Source organism: Anolis carolinensis, chromosome 6 (assembly GCF_035594765.1).
Source record: "Anolis carolinensis isolate JA03-04 chromosome 6, rAnoCar3.1.pri, whole genome shotgun sequence".
Classification (NCBI taxonomy): domain Eukaryota; kingdom Metazoa; phylum Chordata; class Lepidosauria; order Squamata; family Dactyloidae; genus Anolis; species Anolis carolinensis.
In genome coordinates, this window is record NC_085846.1 from 118,919,216 (window position 1) to 118,937,379 (window position 18,164).

At 44.3% G+C, this 18,164-nt stretch overlaps 1 protein-coding gene across 2 annotated transcripts; it reads left to right on the forward strand.

The window, feature by feature from the left end:
• The first annotated feature begins 4,711 nt into the window (after positions 1-4,711).
• Positions 4,712-13,814, forward strand: LOC103282325 (uncharacterized). Of its 2 annotated transcripts, XM_062957124.1 has the most exons (6): positions 4,730-4,925; positions 6,858-6,971; positions 7,262-7,387; positions 9,193-9,330; positions 11,807-11,959; positions 12,800-13,814. In XM_062957124.1, exons 1-6 carry the CDS (start codon positions 4,818-4,820, stop codon positions 12,941-12,943), a joined length of 783 nt encoding a protein of 260 aa, XP_062813194.1. In that variant the 5' UTR covers positions 4,730-4,817; the 3' UTR covers positions 12,944-13,814. The 2 variants fall into 2 exon arrangements, with proteins under 2 accessions (XP_062813195.1, XP_062813194.1); XM_062957125.1 differs by lacking the exon at positions 9,193-9,330 and having other exon boundaries at positions 4,712-4,925.
• The last annotated feature ends 4,350 nt before the right edge of the window (positions 13,815-18,164 follow it).

Genomic DNA, 18,164 nt, shown 5'->3' on the forward strand with positions numbered 1-18,164 from the left:
GATGTCCTAAGGAAGAGGGAGCAGGCTTGTTTTCTGCTGCACTTGAAACTAGGACTCTGAGCAATGGGTTCAAATGATAGGAAAGAAAGGAGATTCCTCATTAACATTAGGAAGAACTTCCTGACCATAAGAAGAGCTGTTCAGCAGTGGAACTCTCTGCCTCAGGGTGTGGTGGAAGCTCCTTCCTTGGAGGCTTTTAAACAAAGGCTGGATGGCCATCTGTCAGGGATACTTTGTGCTTTTCATGTCTGGCAAGGGGTTGGACTAGATGGCCCATGTGGCCTCTTCCAACTCTATTATTCTTCGATTCAATGATCCCTTATTAACCCAAAATGGTATGTTAGAAAATGACTACTACTAGCAACTGCATGATCTCTTTCAAAAAATAAAAAAATATCCATGAAATGTTGGAAAGTATGTTTCTGCATGTTGTCGAAGGCTTTCGTGGCCAGAATCACAGTGTTGTTGTGTGTTTTCCGGGCTGTCTGGCCATGTTCCAGAAGTATCATCTCCTGACGTTTCACCCACATCTACCTCACAACCTCTGAGGCTGCCTGCCATAGATGTGGGCGAAACGTCAGGAGAGAATACTTCTGGAACATGGCCACACAGCCCAGAAAACACACAATGACCCTATGTATCTGTGGCAAACGGATTTGAAAATGCAAAGGTAGTGGCATAGTGGGCATTTTGGTAAGTCAGGGGTCCTCAAACTTTTAAAGCAGAGGGCCGGTCCACAATCCTTCAGACTGTTGAGGGGCCGGATTATCATTTGAAGAAGAAAAAATGAACAAATTCCTATGCACACTGCACATGTCTTATTTGTAGTACAAAACAACAACAACAATGAAATAACAATACAATATTTAAAAATGAAAACAATTGTAACCAACATGGTTTATTATCTTGATAGGTTTTATCAAGATTTCAATGGGAAGTGTGGGCCTGTTTCTGGCCAATGAGATAGTCAAGTGAATTAGGATTGTTGTTGTTGTTGTGTGCCTTCAAGTCATTTTAGACTTTGGGCGAGCCTAAGTCTAAAATTATTTATTTATTCATTTACTACATTTATTACATTTATATGCCGCCCTTCTCACCCCAAAGGGGACTCAGAGCAGGTGTATGTACATACAATATATTATATTATTAGCGTAGCACAATATTAGCCTTATATATTACTATATTGAACTATACCACTATACTGTAATATTATATGTAATATATAATTAATATTATTATATGGTATTATTATTAATATTATATTGTATAACATTATAATATTACGGGCCTTAGTTTGGAGACCCCTGTGGTAAGTAGTTACCAAAATAGGCCAGTTCTGAGATTGTGGAACTATCAGACCTTGAGAGCCAGCTCAGCGTTGTGGTTTGGCCATTCAACTAGGTCTCTGGAGACCAGGGTTCGAATCCTGCTCCACCACAGAAGCGCACTGGATGACCATGGGCACGTCACACTCTCGGTCCCAGAGGGAGGGGATGGCAAAGCTCCTAAGGAGAAATCACACCAAGGAGACCTCATAGTATCAGGGCCGGCCCCACTCATGCGGCAGCTGACGCCGCCGCCTCGGGCGCAGGCCCGGGGGGGCGCCGTCAGGCTGGGCGGGAGGCGGGGCACCGCCCTGACGGTGCCCCGCCTCCCGCCCAGTGCGCCCTGGCCCGTCTGGCCTGCTAGAAAAGGCCAGACGGGCGAGCGGGGGTAACGTGGGAGGCGGGGCCAGCTCTGACGCCGCCCCCCCCGCCCAGCGTGCCCTGGCCCCGCCTCCCACGTTGCGTGGGAGGCAGGGCCAAGGCACGCTGGGCGGGGGGGGGGGGGAGCGGCGTCAGAGCTGGCCCCGCCTCCCACGTTACCCCCGCTCGCCCGTCTGGCCTTTTGTAGCAGGCCAGACTCAGCGGAGGTTCCTCCAGGCCGCAATCGCGGCCTGGAGAAACCTCCGCTGAGTCTGGCCTGCTACACAAGGCCAGACGGGCGAGCGGGGGTAACGTGGGAGGCGGGGCCAGCTCTGACGCCGCCCCCCCCGCCCAGCGTGCCCTGGCCCCGCCTCCCACGCTGCGTGGGAGGCGGGGCCAGGGCACGGGGGGCGGGGCCAACTCTGGCCCCGCCCCCTCACTATTCGCCCTGGCCCCGCCTCCCACGCAGCGTGGGAGGCGGGGCCAGGGCACGCTGGGCGGGGCCAGGGCGCCGGTGGCGGGGGCGCTTTTCAGCGCCCCCGCTTTACATCAAAAAATATCTCCGGCCGGCCCTGCATAGTATGGTCACCATAGGGTCACTACAACGAGAACAGCAACTGAGGTGCTGTGTGGGGTTTGAGAGCCACACTTTTGTCCACTTTGGCCACCCCTGAATCAGATGTGAGAACTGCAAGGGTCAACTGGACATCTCGTATCACATCCACGCTCTGTTCATCCCCTGGAACGTGGCACTCTGTTCTTGCGGAGAACACAATGGGACACAGAGGGAATGATGTTGACAAGAGGCTTTGCCGTATTGCGAACGTGAAGGTCCCTTGTTCCTCAGCACAGAGCAAATATTGACAAACGTGAGACAGAGTCATTGTTATCTGTGTCCCTCGGCATTCCTCGAATCCCAGGAGCTCTGTAGAAAGACAGGTTTATGAGGGTTTTGTGTCCAAAAACATCTCGGCAGGTGGTGGGCCCCCGGTATCCATTGCAGTTTGGTTCCAGAACACTTCCATCCCCACCCCCATGGATACCAACATCCAGAGATACTCAAACCCCATTATACACAATGGTGTAGTAAAATGGCATCCTTTATAGAAAATGGCAGAATCCAGGTATACTTTTGGGATTTGCGGTTTTTGTTTGTTTGTGTGTGTGTGTTTTAATGCAAGTAGTTTGAAGCCATGGCTGGTTGGATCCATGGAAGCAGAATCTGTAGATATGGAGGGCCAACTGGAAGAAGGAGGCAGATGAGATATTCATTTATTATTAATTACCCTTTCTTTTTCTCCTTTCCCCTTTGCCACCGTTTGTGTCTGAAGTAATGATTATAGGGAGATGTTCAATTTGCTCTCGGACCCATTTATTGGTCTTTTTAGAAGTCCAAAGTATTTGCAGGACTCTCCTTCATCCCCATCTCTCAAAGGAGTTGATTTTCTTCTCATTAGCTTTATTCACTGTCCTGTTTTCACAACTGAAACAGAAATGGCAAAATTCAAATTGAGCATCCTTTATTCAAAATGCTTCGGACCAAAAGTGTTTGGGATTTCTTAAGATTTTGGAAACTTTGCATCTACATCATGAGATGTTTTGGAAATGGGACATGAAGTACAAACTTTGCATCTACATCATGAGATATTTGGGGGATGGGACATGAAGTACAAATTTTGCATCTACATCATGAGATGTTTGGGAGATGGGACATGAAACACAATCTTTGCATCTTCATCATGAGATGTTTTGGAGATGGGACATGAAATGCAAATGTTGCATCTACATTGTGAGATGTTTTGGAGATAGGACATGAAACGCAATCTTTGCATCTTCATCATGAGATGTTTGGGAGATGGGACATGAAACGCAATCTTTGCATCTTCATCATGAGATGTTTGGGAGATGGGACATGAAATGCAATCTTTGCATCTTCATCATGAGATGTTTGGGAGATGGGACATGAAATGCAAATGTTGCATCTACATTGTGAGATGTTTTGGAGATAGGACATGAAAAGCAATCTTTGCATCTTCATCATGAGATGTTTGGGAGATGGGACATGAAATGCAATCTTTGCATCTTCATCATGAGATATTTTGGAGATGGGACATGAAACACAATCTTTGCATCTATATCATGAGATGTTTTGGAGATGGGACATGAAACGCAATCTTTGCATCTTCATCATGAGATGTTTGGGAGATGGGACATGAAATGCAATCTTTGCATCTTCATCATGAGATGTTTGGGAGATGGGACATGAAATGCAATCTTTGCATCTACATCATGAGATATTTTGGAGATGGGACATGAAACACAATCTTTGCATCTATATCATGAGATGTTTTGGAGATGGGACATGGATTGCAAACTTTGCATCTTTACCATGAGATGTTTTGCAGATGGGACATGAAATGCAAACTTTGGAACTACATCATGAGATATTTTGGAGATGCGACACACGTCTAAACATGACATTCATTGATGCATCCTGTACACTTTATGCAGCCCATTTTAGACACAACATATTCAATAATTTTGTGATTGAAACCAAATGTGTGTCCATTGGACCTCAAAAAGGAAAGGCATTTCTCTTTCAGCCACTCAGGTAGACAATTTCAGATTTTGGAATTCCAGATATGAGATTTTCAAGTGTGTTTTATGGCCTGGATGATGCTGACCTCCTCACCATCCCTAATGGAAGGACCAGTCCAGTTTGATCCGCTGGCCACTCATTTTTTTCACTTTTCTGCACAGAAATCCTTCCAAAGCTTCAATGGAACAGGATTTTTAAGGCTCTACTTTGAATCTGTCCATTCCCAGGTCCCCTTTCTTCCTTTTCCGCAGTTTTCCCTTGCTCCTCCGTCCAGGTTTTTGCGCCCTTCCCTTAACCCCAAAGTCAGGAAGGTCACCTCTGTGCCAAATGGAAAAATCCCAGAGGAGTGAGGAACGGGGGCCGGTGTCAAAAGGGATTCCTCTGGTCTGCAATCCCTTTCTCTCTGGAACATTTGCTAAAGTTTAACCAGGGATTTGGGACCCGTGTCTCCTCCCCTCCGATGTCTCAAAGGGGCCTGGAAAGGCACAGCGGGAGCAGAGGCCCAGGGAGACCTTCCAGGAGGACCTTCAAGGATGAGATCCCGGCTGCTTTTGGGCTTGGTGGCCACCACCTTCACGCTTGTGGCCTTCCCTGGTTGTGGACATGGGGCTGAGCCCGGAGGGTCTTCTCTGGAGGAAGAGGTGGGTACGATGTGGAGGTGGAGACGGGTTTGGGGACATTTGTGACATCTGAAACTCTTCCTAGGGAATATTGATTCTTGCCGTTTCGTGCCTTCAAGACATTTCTGACTTAGGGAGACCCTAAAGTGGTTTTCCGGGGCCGAGAGTGTGTGACTTGTCCATAGATTTCCATGGCTGAGTGGGAATCGAACCCTCTTCTCCAGAGTCATACTACAATATTCAATCCACCATGTCACAACAACTCTTGATAAAAATATATATAGAAAATATACTGCAAATAGTGTCTTTTGTCCCTTGATAGATTTGTTTCAAATTGTTTTAATACTATTGATACAGTAGAGTCTCACTTATCCAAGCCTCACTTATCCAAGCTTCTGGATTATCCAAGGCATTTTTGTAGTCAATGTTTTCAATATATCGTGATATTTTGGTGCTAAATTCATAAATACAGTAATTACTACATAACATTACTGCGTATTGAACTACTTTTTCTGTCAAATTTGTTGTATAACATGATGTTTTGGTGCTTAATTTGTAAAATCATAACCCAATTTGATGTTTAATAGGCTTTTCCTTAATCCCTCTTTATTATCCAACATATTCACTTATCCAAGCTTCTGCCGGCCCCTTTAGCTTGGATAAATGAGACTCTACTGTACTCCTGATTATATATATATATATATATATATATATATATATATATATATAATACTTCAAGTAGTAACTTTTGTCCCTTGATAGATTTGTTTCAAATTGTTTTAATACTATTGATAGTTTGATTCCATTCGAATTGCAGTTTTCGTGTGTCATTCCATGTGCATGTTCTTACTTATGTCTTTGCATATTTTTTGTTCTGGGTCCATTTGTTTTCCATTTTGTTGCAAGCTGCCTTGAGTTCCAGTTTAAGGGGGGGGGGGGTAGAATACAACAACAGCACCAAAATAAATAATTTATAAACACATTATAATATGGGATTAAGAATTACATTATCCTCCCTTGAATAGACACAGCATTTCTTTGCTATGACAAAAAAAGCAGCGGAGGTTTGGAACTTTTTTTTGTAAGCTCCCTGGAGTTCCAGTTAGGAGGTAAAGCTGGGATAGATATAGAAATACTGGACAAATGAATGAATAAATAAATATATAATAGCAAAAGCAGTGCAAATGTGTTGTCGAAGGCTTTCATGGTTGGAATCACTGGGTCACTGTGAGTTTTCCGGGCTGTCTGGTCATGTTCCAGAAGCATTCTCTCCTGACGTTTCGCCCACATCTATGGCAGGCATCATAATGGTTATTCACACTATTCTATATTATTAATAATTATTCGTATTGTCCTCGGATAGACCCAGCATGCAATAAAAAGCAGTGGAGTTCTGATGTGAAGGCACAACTATGGCATACTCAGAGATTTTAACCCACTACCCTTCTCTCTCCTCCCTTCCTCCCTTCCTTCCTTCCTTCCTTCCTTCCTTCCTTCCTTCCTTCCTTCCTTCCTTCCTTCCTTCCTTCCTCCCTCCCTCCCTCCCTCCCTCCCTCCCTCCCTCCCTCCTCCTCCTCCTCCTCCTCCTCCTCTTTCACCTCCTTCATCTTCACCTTCTTTTCTTTCGTCTCTTTTTCCTTCTCTTCTTCCTTCTACTCTTCCCCATCCTTCCCCTCCTCCTCCTCCTCCTCCTCCTCCTCCTCCTTTCTGCTCCTTTTTCTTCATCATCTCCCTTTCCTCCTCCTTCTTGTCCTCCTCCTCTTCATCATCGTCTCTACCATCGTTATCTCTTTCTTCTTCTCTTCCTTCTTCTCCTTCTCTTTCTCCTTCCCTCCTTTCTTCATCTCCTCTTTCTCCTTCCCTTCTTTCTCCTCCTCCTCCTCCTCCTCTGTCTCCTTCTCCTCCCACTTTTCTTCCGTCTCCTTCTACATCTTCTCTTTCTCCTTCTTCCAGGGAGACCCTCGGAAGGGAGACGTGGCCCTTTCCCGCTTTCCCAGGACCACCCTGCGCCAGAGGCACCGCATCGGGAGCTTTTCGGCCCTGAGCAGAGGCCTGGTGGCAAATATGGTGAGTGTCCATCCGGCAGTTGCATGATGCCACAATGTGCCCACAGCGCAAGAGATAGATGCAGAGGAGCTGGCTGGCATTTGGGGCAAAGCTCAGCAGCTGACCAGTGGCTCTTGGGTGGTCAGTTTGCATTTGGGAGGCCTTGTTGGATAGCTCCACTCTGTATTGGAATCTATTTTGGGGATTACGGATCAGCATCTAAGTCCCTTTAGAGTTCGCACTAGAATCCGGAGCGGATTTCCTGGCCTTAGGCCACAGGTGACACCGATATGTTCTTTTGCTCCATACAGAGTAAACTGGAAGATGTTGGGGAAGAAGGAGAGGCCCCACGGCAGGAGAGGGAGGCCAACCGAACCCATGGAGCTTGTTGGGGATGTTGCGGGACTCGGCTTCCTGACCACAATGGAAGCCGGCAGGTAAGAGGTGGAGGGAGTATTTTGGGTAGTCCTTTTCTAAGAGAGCCCTGCAAATATCATGGGGTCACCATAGGAAGGCGCAGTAACATCCATGGGCTCCCCATAAGATCACCCGACAAAATGCATATGGTGGGTCATCAAAAGAAAATCCTACAAAATTCATGGCAGGTCAACAAAACATATATAATTCATTGGGTCCCCTTAAGAGAATACTATACATTCTAGGGTGGGGAGGGTGTGTGTGTTTACCAAAATAAAACCTTACAACATGGATGTAGATCACTATAAGAAAACCCTATAAAATTCATGGGTTGACCATAAGAGATCTGTACAAAATCCATGGGGTCACCATAGAAAAGCACAGCAACGTTCATGCGTTCCCCATAAGGTAACCCTACAAAATCCGTGTGAGGGACATCAAAAGAAAACCCTATATGGTAGATCAACAATTCATGGTAGGTCAACAAAAGAAAAATGTATAAAATTCATTGGGTCCTCTTAAGAGAATACTATAAATTCTGGGGTGGGGAGTGTGGGGTGTTTACCAAAATAAAACCCTACAAAATTGGTGGAGATCACCATAAGAAAACCTTATGAAATTTATGGCTTCGCCATAAAACAACCATAAAAAGTCCATGGCGTCACCATAAGAAAATATTTCAAAGTCATTAGTATGATTCTTACAATATTACGTCAACTCTAACCACCCCCTCCATATAAATATCTCTAAAAGCAGAGTCCGTGTAGAATCACAGGTGATTAAATACAAATAAAGCTTTTATTCTATTGGTGGCATTGAAAGTAATGTGTGTCTTACAATCAATGACATCTTAGAGTTGAAGAATTACGGTATTATTATTATTATTATTATTATTATTATTATTATTATTATTATTATTATTATTATTTCATATCTGCCTCCTGCTGTGGATCAGGGAAGAAACAACATCGAACAGAATTCAAAGAGTATTCAGAACCCGTAAAAAGAGCATATAAAATATATAAGCATATATAAGGGGCCGGGATTAGCACAGCAGGCTAAACCGCTGTGCTGCAGAAAGATCCTGCTGATTGTAAGGTTGGCAGTTCGAGCCCGGGTCGGGGTGAGCACCTGCCTTTAGCCCCAGCTCGGCTGCTCACCTAGCAGGTCGAAAGCAGAAATGAGAGTAGATAAATAGGTACTGCTTTTAGTGGGGAGGTAATAAAGGCATCCTTAAAGACATTGATTGGGAGAAAGCTCCTCAACACAGAAGATGGAGTGACAGAATACACACACAGACACACACATGGCCAGAGTTGAGCATAGCCTCCAAGATGCTGGAAATAAGATGGGAAAACCTACCTTTACCTCTGTTTGTGTTGTCTGTCCTTGTTAATTGTCTAATCGGCATTGCATGTTTGCCGTATGTGTGTTCTGTAAGCCACTCTGAATACCCTTTGGGGTGAGAAGGGCAGGATATAAATACTGTAAATAAATAAATAAATAAATAAAATTAACATGCATCAAAAGCACTCAATGCAAACTTCCAGATTCATAATTTCACTTGGATAAGCTTGTCGGAGGAGATGAGTTTTGGGTTTTGTCTCACGACGCTTGTCTGGCAGGTCATTGCTGAATCTGGGGGCAGCCGTAGGATGTATTGTTGAAGGCTTTCATGGCTGGAATCACTGGGGTGTGTGGTTTCTGGGTGAAAATGTCAGGAGCAAATGCTGCTATAACATGACCATACCACCCAGAAGCCACACAACACCCCAGCCATAGGATGGTTTTAACCTCTCTTTCCTTCCCCCTTTGACCCAACCAGCCCTCGAAGGGGGACTCGGGGTCCTTGGGAGGCACCCCACCACCCCACCCGCCAAAGAGGAACACCACCAAGGGACACCACCATCCGGGCGCCTACACCCCAATGCGGCGGTCAGACCGGCCCCTGGACTTTGGGAAGGTGGGCATGGCTCCAGGCATGGACAGTGGCCAAAGGAAAGGTCTGGGTGGCCAGAGAGACCACTTCACTTGGGGTTTGGGAAGGGATTCCTTCTCAATTAAATCCTTGCATGGCTTGGAATGGGTCATCCAATGGGTTATTCCCAACGGAATCTGCATCATTCAGATCCAACCATAACATTAGTTGTGTTACCCATAACCATGGTTGTGTTGTCCTTCTATCACCCATTGGATCATTCCCAATTAATTCTGCATAATCAAGAATCATAGGTTGGGTTAAACAATGGATAATTCCCAATTAAAGCTTCATAGCCTGGGGTTCTGGAAGGGATTCTGCAAGATTGGTATCCAGTTCAATCCATGAAACCAAAATCCATGCATGGCTTAGAATGGGTCACCCAATGGATTATTCCCAATTTAATCTGCATCATTCAAATTCAACCATAATATTACCCTTCTATTGCATATTTTTAACTACCCATGGAACATTCCCAAGTAATTCTGAATAATTAAAATGAAATCATAACAGATAGGGTTAAACAATGGGAAATTCCAAATTAAATTTGGATCATGAAATTCTAACCATAACATCATTTAGTTGAACCAATGCAATTCCTGCTAGACAGCTTCTTACTGATTGGACCTTGTTGTTGTTATTGTTGTTGTTGTTGCTGTTGTTGTTGTTATTGTTGTTATTTTGCAAGTGATGCATTCCTTAATAATATTGCACATTGCTTGGGAGAAACAAGGAACCACTATTTTATGAACATGTTATTCTTGGCATACCATTTTCCCCAATAGTGAGTAAATATCAACCTCCTAAATATTGATTAAATATGACCAAGAACCTCCTTTTAAAGGAATATCTTTGCAATAATTAGTAATGTAAGACTGGAGGCACTTGGAGGTCTGTCATCCAAGCCTGATTTCTCCCATAAATGTGCTGGATTTTCTGGGACTTGATGGCCCTTCTGGTCTCTTCCAATGCTATGATTGTATGATTAATATAATTAACATGGAGTATATAATTTCCATTTTATTATTAGTATGCATTTTCCATCACTTGCATTTCCCCCTCTTATTACTATGTATTGTTCTTTATTTTCCCCTCCTATTACTATAGCATTTCCCTTCACAAAAGCCATATACTGTATATACTCGAGTATAAGCTGACCCGAATATAAGCCGAGGCACCTAATTTTACCACAAAAAAAACCTGGGAAAACATTGACTCCAGTATAAGCCGAGGGTGGTAAATTTCAGAAATAAAAATAGATAGCAATAAAATTACATTAATTGAGGCATCAGTAGGTTAAATGTTTTTTAATATTTACATAAAGCTCAAATTTAAGATAAGACTGTCCAACTCTGATCCAATCATTATTCTCATCTTCTTCAATGTAAATGTGCTTATGTATCCTTTTAATAATAATAGAGTAAAATAATAAATGTAATAATAATAATAATAAATACAGGAAAATAATACAAGTAATAATAGAGTAAAATAATAAATGCAATAATAATAATAATAAGATCAGGGTGAAATAATAAATTTAGAGTAAAATAAATGTAACAGTAGCAACAATAGAGAAAAATAATAAGTGTAATAATAACAATAATAATAGAGAAAAATAATAAATATACCCTATATTCTTGAGTATAAGCTGACCCAAATATAAGCCAACTAGGACCCTCGCCCGAGTATAAGCTGAGGGGGGCTTTTTCAGTCTTAAAAAAAGGGCTGAAAAACTAGGCTTATATTCGAGTATATACAGTATATTTTCCCTCTTATCTATATATATAAAAGAGTGATGGCATCACGGCAGCGGACAAAACAACAAAAGTAAACACCCCACAACCTCAAAAATTGACATCACAACCCCTCATCCATGCCTCTAGGTTGATACAACAAAAAGAAAAGAAAAATAAATTCCTAATTAGAGGGAGAGGAATAATTGTTTTTATCCAATTGCTGCCAGTTAGAAGGCTAAGCTCCGCCCACTTGGTCTCCTAGCAACCCACTCAGCCCAGTGTTAATAAAATAATGATAAAAAATAAATACAAATAATACAATAAAAAATTATGAAAAACACTAAAATAATTAATACAATAAAATACTATAACAAAAAGACTAAAAATAATACAACAAAATAATAAAATATAATAAATAAAAAAGATAAGTGACAATAAAATTAATTTAAAAAAATACAAATAACGTCAAATAAAAATTCCACAAGTTTTAACCGATACCACCACCACTTTGCCACAGCAACGCGTGGCCGGGCACAGCTAGTGACTCTATATTTTCCTTCATAAAATACGTGTCCTTTTCCTCTTTGTATAGTTTGATCGCATTCGTAATGTTTGTGCACAGCCTATTGTGAGCTCTATGTTTGTCTCTTGGCCCTTGAACTGCGGACAGGGCAGACTACGGATGCCGGCGTTGGCTCTCATTTGGTCTTCCTCTCGTCTTTTAGGGCGTCTCCTTTTTCTGGGTGAAGCTTAACGGCGGCCACCAAGGACCCAATGCCACCCAGGACCGTTGCAGAGGGTGTTGTGGGAGAAACAGCACCGCCGTCACCAAGACCCCGGAGAGGAAGGACGAAGGGAAGGGGTCCCCAAGCTCTGGGGTAAGGGTCTCTTTTCTGGGGGAACATGCTTCCAAAGACACCGCCAACTGAGATCGGGATTCTATTGTATCAGGCATGGGCAAACTTTGGTCCTCCCTCCAGGTGTTTTGGGCTTCAACTCCCACAATTGTCCTTTTGGGCTTCAACTCCCACGATTGTCCTTTTGGGCTTCAACTCCCACGATTGTCCTTCCGAACTGGAAGATGATCTAGCTGTCAAGTCTGTAGATTTGTTTGTACCACACAGACTCCTATCTGGCTCGATGGATCTGGAAGAAACTTGGCAGACAGATTAAAACTTGGCCCAAATTAAAATAATTGAGTGGCATAAACTAAAAGAACCACCCCTCTCAGGCCCAGATCAAGGGGAAAGTAAGATAATGGAGCTGGTCGGTTGTGACCAGATGAAAAATCGGCTGGGTTGTTGTATCTCTTTCGGGCTGTGTGGCCATGTTCCAGAAGTATTCTCTCCTGACGTTTCACCCACATCTATGGCAGGCATCCTCAGAGGCTGTGAGGCATGGATAAACTAGGCAAGGAAGGTAAATATATATCTGTGGAGAGTCCAGGGTGTGACAAGAGTCCTTTGTCAGTTGGAAGCCAGCGCTAATCTTTCAGTTAATCACCCTAATTAGCATTGGAAAGGTTTGTTTGAAAAATCGGCTGTTGCTAGGTAAAACAGCCCTCTGGTGGGCAGTGGTCCCATTGACAATTGGGAATGCTGGGTATATAAACTAGTGCAGTAAAAATGGGCAGAATGTGGAAATGAGCAAAAGGGAGAAGGTGAAGCATAGGAGAACGAGAACTTCCTCCAACCCGATCCTGTTGTCTCCTTGTTCAGGGCGGTCCCATCAGACGTCCATGGAAACCCATCCTGGAGAGAGATGTCCCAAATGAATGGCCCTCTCAAAAGGGAGAAGACGGCAGGTGGTCCTCCTTCCCCATAGACCCCATTGAGCCTTGGAAGCACCCAAGAAAACCCTGAAGACCCCTGTGAATGGGGGCCACGGAGAGCCAGGAAACGTTGAAAGTTATCGGCTTCAGAATGCTATCCTTGCGGCTTGGAATCAGTGTGGGTCAATGAGGTTGGACTCAGCGTGCATCTCTTTTCACATAAAGACTTATAAAGAGAAAACATTCACCACTAACTGGTCCATACTGAAGAGATCTCACTACCTTAGAAGCGCGTGAATGTGGATTTCACAGCTTTGAAAAAAATGTATTGAGATATGTGTGTTGTTGAACACAGGACCACCTCCTTAAAAAGATTGATAGTTTTCCAAGGGCAACAAGACAAAATGAAATACAGCTGCACCCTTCCTCTTACATGAAGTCTCCCAAGCTCCGCCACCTTCAGACCCCTTGCTTCTCTCTTCTATCCTCATAACTATGTATTATATTTCATTCCACTTTTTTCTTATAATGTTATTAAATCTATTCTATTTTAAAGGGGAGGGACAATTCAAATGTGGACAATGTGCAGCTCATTTTCATGCATGTTTCTAATTTTGGGCAGGAGCCCATTCTTGCATTAAAGCCTCTGTTTTTTGTCTTTGCTTCCTGGTGAGTCTTTAATCTGGAACTCTGATTATTAATTTTGGTTAGCAACGCTTGCCAGGCTGAACCTTCAGATTGTGGTCTAAATTCCATATTATGCCTGTAATGGTTGAACATCTTCTCTGGAAATCCAAAATTGCCTGTATCGGTGGCTGAGAGAATGACACTTGTGCTTTAGGATGGTTCGATGTATGCTAGCATTTGGTTCATGCTGAACATTATGAAAATGCTGTTTATAAAAGTACCTTCAGGCTAAAGGCTGTATATGAAAAAGAAAATAAAGTATTTTCTGGACTTGGGTCACATCTTCAAGAAGTCTCATGTTGTATATGAAATATTCCAAAATAAAATTTAAAAATTCAAAATTCAAACCAGTTCTGGTCCCAGTTCTGGGAGAATCAATCTATATTAATTTATATACTTAGCCAGTTTAAGATCCTATATACCCCCCTCCATATTGTTAGGGAATTCTCCCAAAATAGAAGCATCCAAAATACAAATAGGAAGGTCAATATGGCAGAAGGTGCAAATAAGAAAGAACACACATGTCCAGAGAGGCTGTGGCAGTTGGCTATTGCCTGAGCGGCTCTCCTCTCATCCAGGTGAGGGTGCATCTACACTTCAGAAGGAATAACAGTTTGGCACCCCTTAAACTGGCCTGTCTGGATGCTATGAAATCCTGGGAGTTGTAGGTTTTATCTAAACTGGAAAAATGAATGCAGTTTGGCAACACTTGCTCTGCCTTGGATCTATGCTATGTCGTTTGTTGAGGTTCCAGCCATTTTTGGCAGAAGAGGCTCAGGACTATGTAAAACTACAAATGCCAGGTTTTCACAGCATTGAGTGGTGTCAGACTGAATTCATTCTATGAGAACAAAGCTTTGCAGTCTCAGTCTCTCTCTCTGTGTGTGTGTGTGTGTGTGTGTGTCTGTTAACCAATCACTTCATCAATCTCTTAATTCTGGAATTCAGTTTTTAGAAATTAATGAAATTTACTTTCCAGCTCATCTGTTCCCGGTCCTGTTTTGAGATGGTCTGAAGCAGTGAGGCCGAGAGCAAGGGATGTGTAGAGTGGTGCTACAGAGACTCCCTCCCACCTCCTCAGGCTTTTCATCCCAGTGCAAAACCACTTTCCTTCTGTTTGAAAACAGAGCAGAATGGGCCTGGCACTTGCCCCTGCCCAAGGTGGAGAGAGGCTGCTTGGAGTCCTCAGGACAGCTGGGCCTAAAGCCCTGTCACTTTCACTTTCTCTACAGTCACAGCATTTCCCAGAAAGGAGAAGAGAAGCTCCCACCTGTCTCCGTGAAAGCAAATAGGGCATTTGCAAGAGAAGAGGAGAATGTATTTCGATATTGCCAAGCCTTCTCCTTTTGGAAGGTCAAAACCCCCTCCCAGCCAATCCTTATGGATTCTGCACAGTCATACCAATACACCCACATTCACTGGGGAGGGCATCATAGGAATGAGAGTGGAATCAAATATCGCCTATAGAGGAGAGAGTGGGGTCTGGGGTGGTGGGGAGGCCTGGGAGCTTGATGCAAAAAAAGGGGACACAGCTGTAGCTCATTCTGGCTTGTTGCCCTCGGAATACTACAAATCATAGGAATGAGAGTGGACTTTCAAGGATCCCAGAGAGATGACTGCAACCAGCCAAATCTTCTTTTGTAATGTATTGTTTTAAGCTATTTTACAGTCGTCCCCGGTGGAGTTAGCCCTTTTTTCTTCCTGTTTCCAGTAAACTCGTTTCAGTTAACTTACATCTTGCCTAAAGTGCCTCTGTATGTTAAGGGTTTTGATCTTAATAGAAGGTATACAGATAGTTCCTGGGGAAAGCCAGACACTATAGTTTATCCAAAGGCTCGGGCGTACCATCACAGCTGAACTTTTGATCAACTCAGTGGTTTAACCCGCTGCACTACTGGGGGCTCCACACACCTATTCTGGATCCGCATGGTCTTTCTTTCACAGTGAGATCATACATTTCCAGAAGGAAGGTGGTCCCGAGAGGGGTTTGCTTGGCACACCTTCCTCCTGCCACATTTCTCCCTTTCACCCTCGATTTGTCCCTCTTCAAATTCCACAGCATTACCGGGAACAGTTGACCTCCAGTTCCAACGTTGGAGGCCCAGGTCTTTTGAGCTCTTTCTTGGTGTCTATGCCACATTTTTATAAGTATGGCGTTAAGCTCGTTTTAAAATCTCTTTTGCTGTTGAAATCTTTTGCTCATCCCACCCAATGTGCTCACAGTGCACATAGCAAGGGATACACTCAGCAGGTGCTATTTTTACCAAGGCACCTGTCCTAAAGCCCTGGCGCTTTCACTTTCTCTACAGTCGTGGCATTTCCCAGAAAGGAGAGAAACCCCCTTTTGTGTGGGGGAAAGGACATCGCCAAGCCCCTTCCCAGAAAAGGGGACAATTCCTTCCAAGCCCTCAAGTGGAGCCTGTACAGAAGAAGCCTGTCGTTCTCAGCACAGAATCACAACTAGATACCCTGTTCCCAGGCAAGCGCCTGGAATGCAGAAAATGGCATTTTCCATACAGAAAATAATATTTTCTGGGTTCACTCGACGTGGAACAAGGAAGTACTTGCTATTCTGCCAAGATTTCGTGAGATTTCTGCGAGATCTCCTGAAATCTCGCGAGATCTCGCCGAAATCTCACGAGAATAGCAAGTACTTTTTATTCCCCGGCGAGCGACCCAATGGTCGCCGCCGCCGCTGCCGCTTTGAGAGCACCCAGCAAGGGCTACGCCAGAAGCGGCGGCCTCATGGGCCTCCATTAAGAACCGGCCCTACATACCATCTATCATACACATTTCCTCATATACCTCCCCCCCCTCCACATACACACACACACTAGTCAGTCACACACATTCCGCTCAGGCTTCTCTGTTCAACTCCATTCTTGCTACTGGCAGGCTTTTCCCTGCAGCTTTTGCTTAGTCTCTCATTTACTTCCTATCTTAGTCATTTTACCTTTACGAAGTAACCCCAAGTACGTTCTGGAGCCCAATCCACCCCATACAACCACCTGCCCCAAGTGTCGATGTGACACAGATCACAAAACCAGCCCTGATGGCCCCAGCAAGTCCCACAAGTCTTCATTTTAGAAGGCTATATATAAATATTTTATTACGGTCAATGACCAGAACCCAAAAATGGACAAAAGTCAGAATAGGAACATGTATATTTAGTAGGCTTGCTCAAATAATGCGTTTTCCCAGTTAACCGTTATTAATTCGTTATTTTCATTTGTTTTGAAGCAATATACGGCATTGGTTGTCCACACGTCTGGATATCGCGGTTTCGAACCGCAATTGGCCGTTTTCCGTTATGGCGCCTTTTTTTTCGTTTTTAAAAAATGCTTTTGCAAATCACCCAAACTTGTTTAAGTGCACTGGGGCAACCTAGCGTGTTGTTTGCACCTTGTGGCCAATCAGAGAGGACGTTTAACCAGGGGGAGGGGCTGGTAGGACGTCCTGAATGAAAACAGCGAGCAGGGAGCCTCGTGGCTCATTCGCACCGGGATTCTGAAGAGGGTGGAAGGGAGATTTTGGGCAGGCAGGCAGGCAGGCAAGATTGCTGCGTCACAGCCTCCTTGGCTGTGAGCTAGAGCTAAGGCTACAGAAGACCTGGAGAAAAGTTTGGGTGGGTGAGTTTGGGAGGGAAACTGTTGTGTTGGTTTTTTAATTTTTTGGAAAGGGCCTGTGGGTGTTTTTTTCCTCCCGAGATTGGCGTTTTCCATTTTCCCACCCGGCCAGCAATTTTTCTGCTGCGCCATTTTTTCTGTTGCGGTGGGCTTTCTTCTTTCTTTTAAACGCTAAAGGGTTTTTGGAAACAAGGGAGCCTGGTGATTTGGCCCTTGCCTCATGCAGGGCTGTTTGTCCGTGCCAGGGACGCTTTCTGTGAATAAACTGCCAAGTTTGGCCAAAGGATTGCACCTCCCATTGTCCTTTGTAGAACTAAACCTCCTTTTTGGGAAACAAGGGACCCAGTTTCGCCCTTTGCCAGGGCTGTTTGTCCGTGCCAGGGACGCTTTCTGTGAATAAACTGCCAAGTTTGGCCAAAGGATTGCACCTCCCATTGTCCTTTGTAGAACTAAACCTCCTTTTTGGGAAACAGGGGACCCACTTTTCCCCCTTGCCTGCTCAAACAGGGCAGTTTGTCCGTGCCAGGGTCGCTTTCTGGGAATCAAAAGCCAACTATGGCCAAGGGATTGCACCTCCCATTGTCCTTTGTAGAACTAAACCTCCTTTTTGGGAAACAAGGGACCCAGTTTTGCCCTTTGCCAGGGCTGTTTGTCCGTGCCAGGGACGCTTTCTGTGAGTCAAAACCCAAGTTTGGCCAAAGGATTGCACCTCCCATTGTCCTTTGTAGAACTAAACCTCCTTTTTGGGGAAAAAGGGACCCACTTTTGCCCCTTTCCTGCTGAAGCAGGGCTGTTTGTCCGTGCCAGGGTCGCTTTCTGTGAATCAAAAGCCAACTTTGGCCAAGGGATTGCACCTCCCATTGTCCTTTGTAGAACTAAACCTCCATTTTGGGAAACAGGGGACCCACTTTTGCCCCTTTCCTGCTGAAGCAGGGCAGTTTGTCCGTGCCAGGGTCGCATTCTGTGAATCAAAAGCCAACTTTGGCCAAGGGATTGCAC

Excerpts from the sequence above, each read along its gene's own strand:
- LOC103282325 (XM_062957124.1), top strand. The coding sequence starts at position 4,818 with ATGAGATCCCGGCTGCTTTTGGGCTTGGTGGCCACCACCTTCACGCTT. Across the intron at positions 6,972-7,261 it reads GAGGCCTGGTGGCAAATATG|AGTAAACTGGAAGATGTTGG; the intron begins GTGAGTGTCCAT and ends TGCTCCATACAG. Across the intron at positions 7,388-9,192 it reads ACCACAATGGAAGCCGGCAG|CCCTCGAAGGGGGACTCGGG; the intron begins GTAAGAGGTGGA and ends TGACCCAACCAG.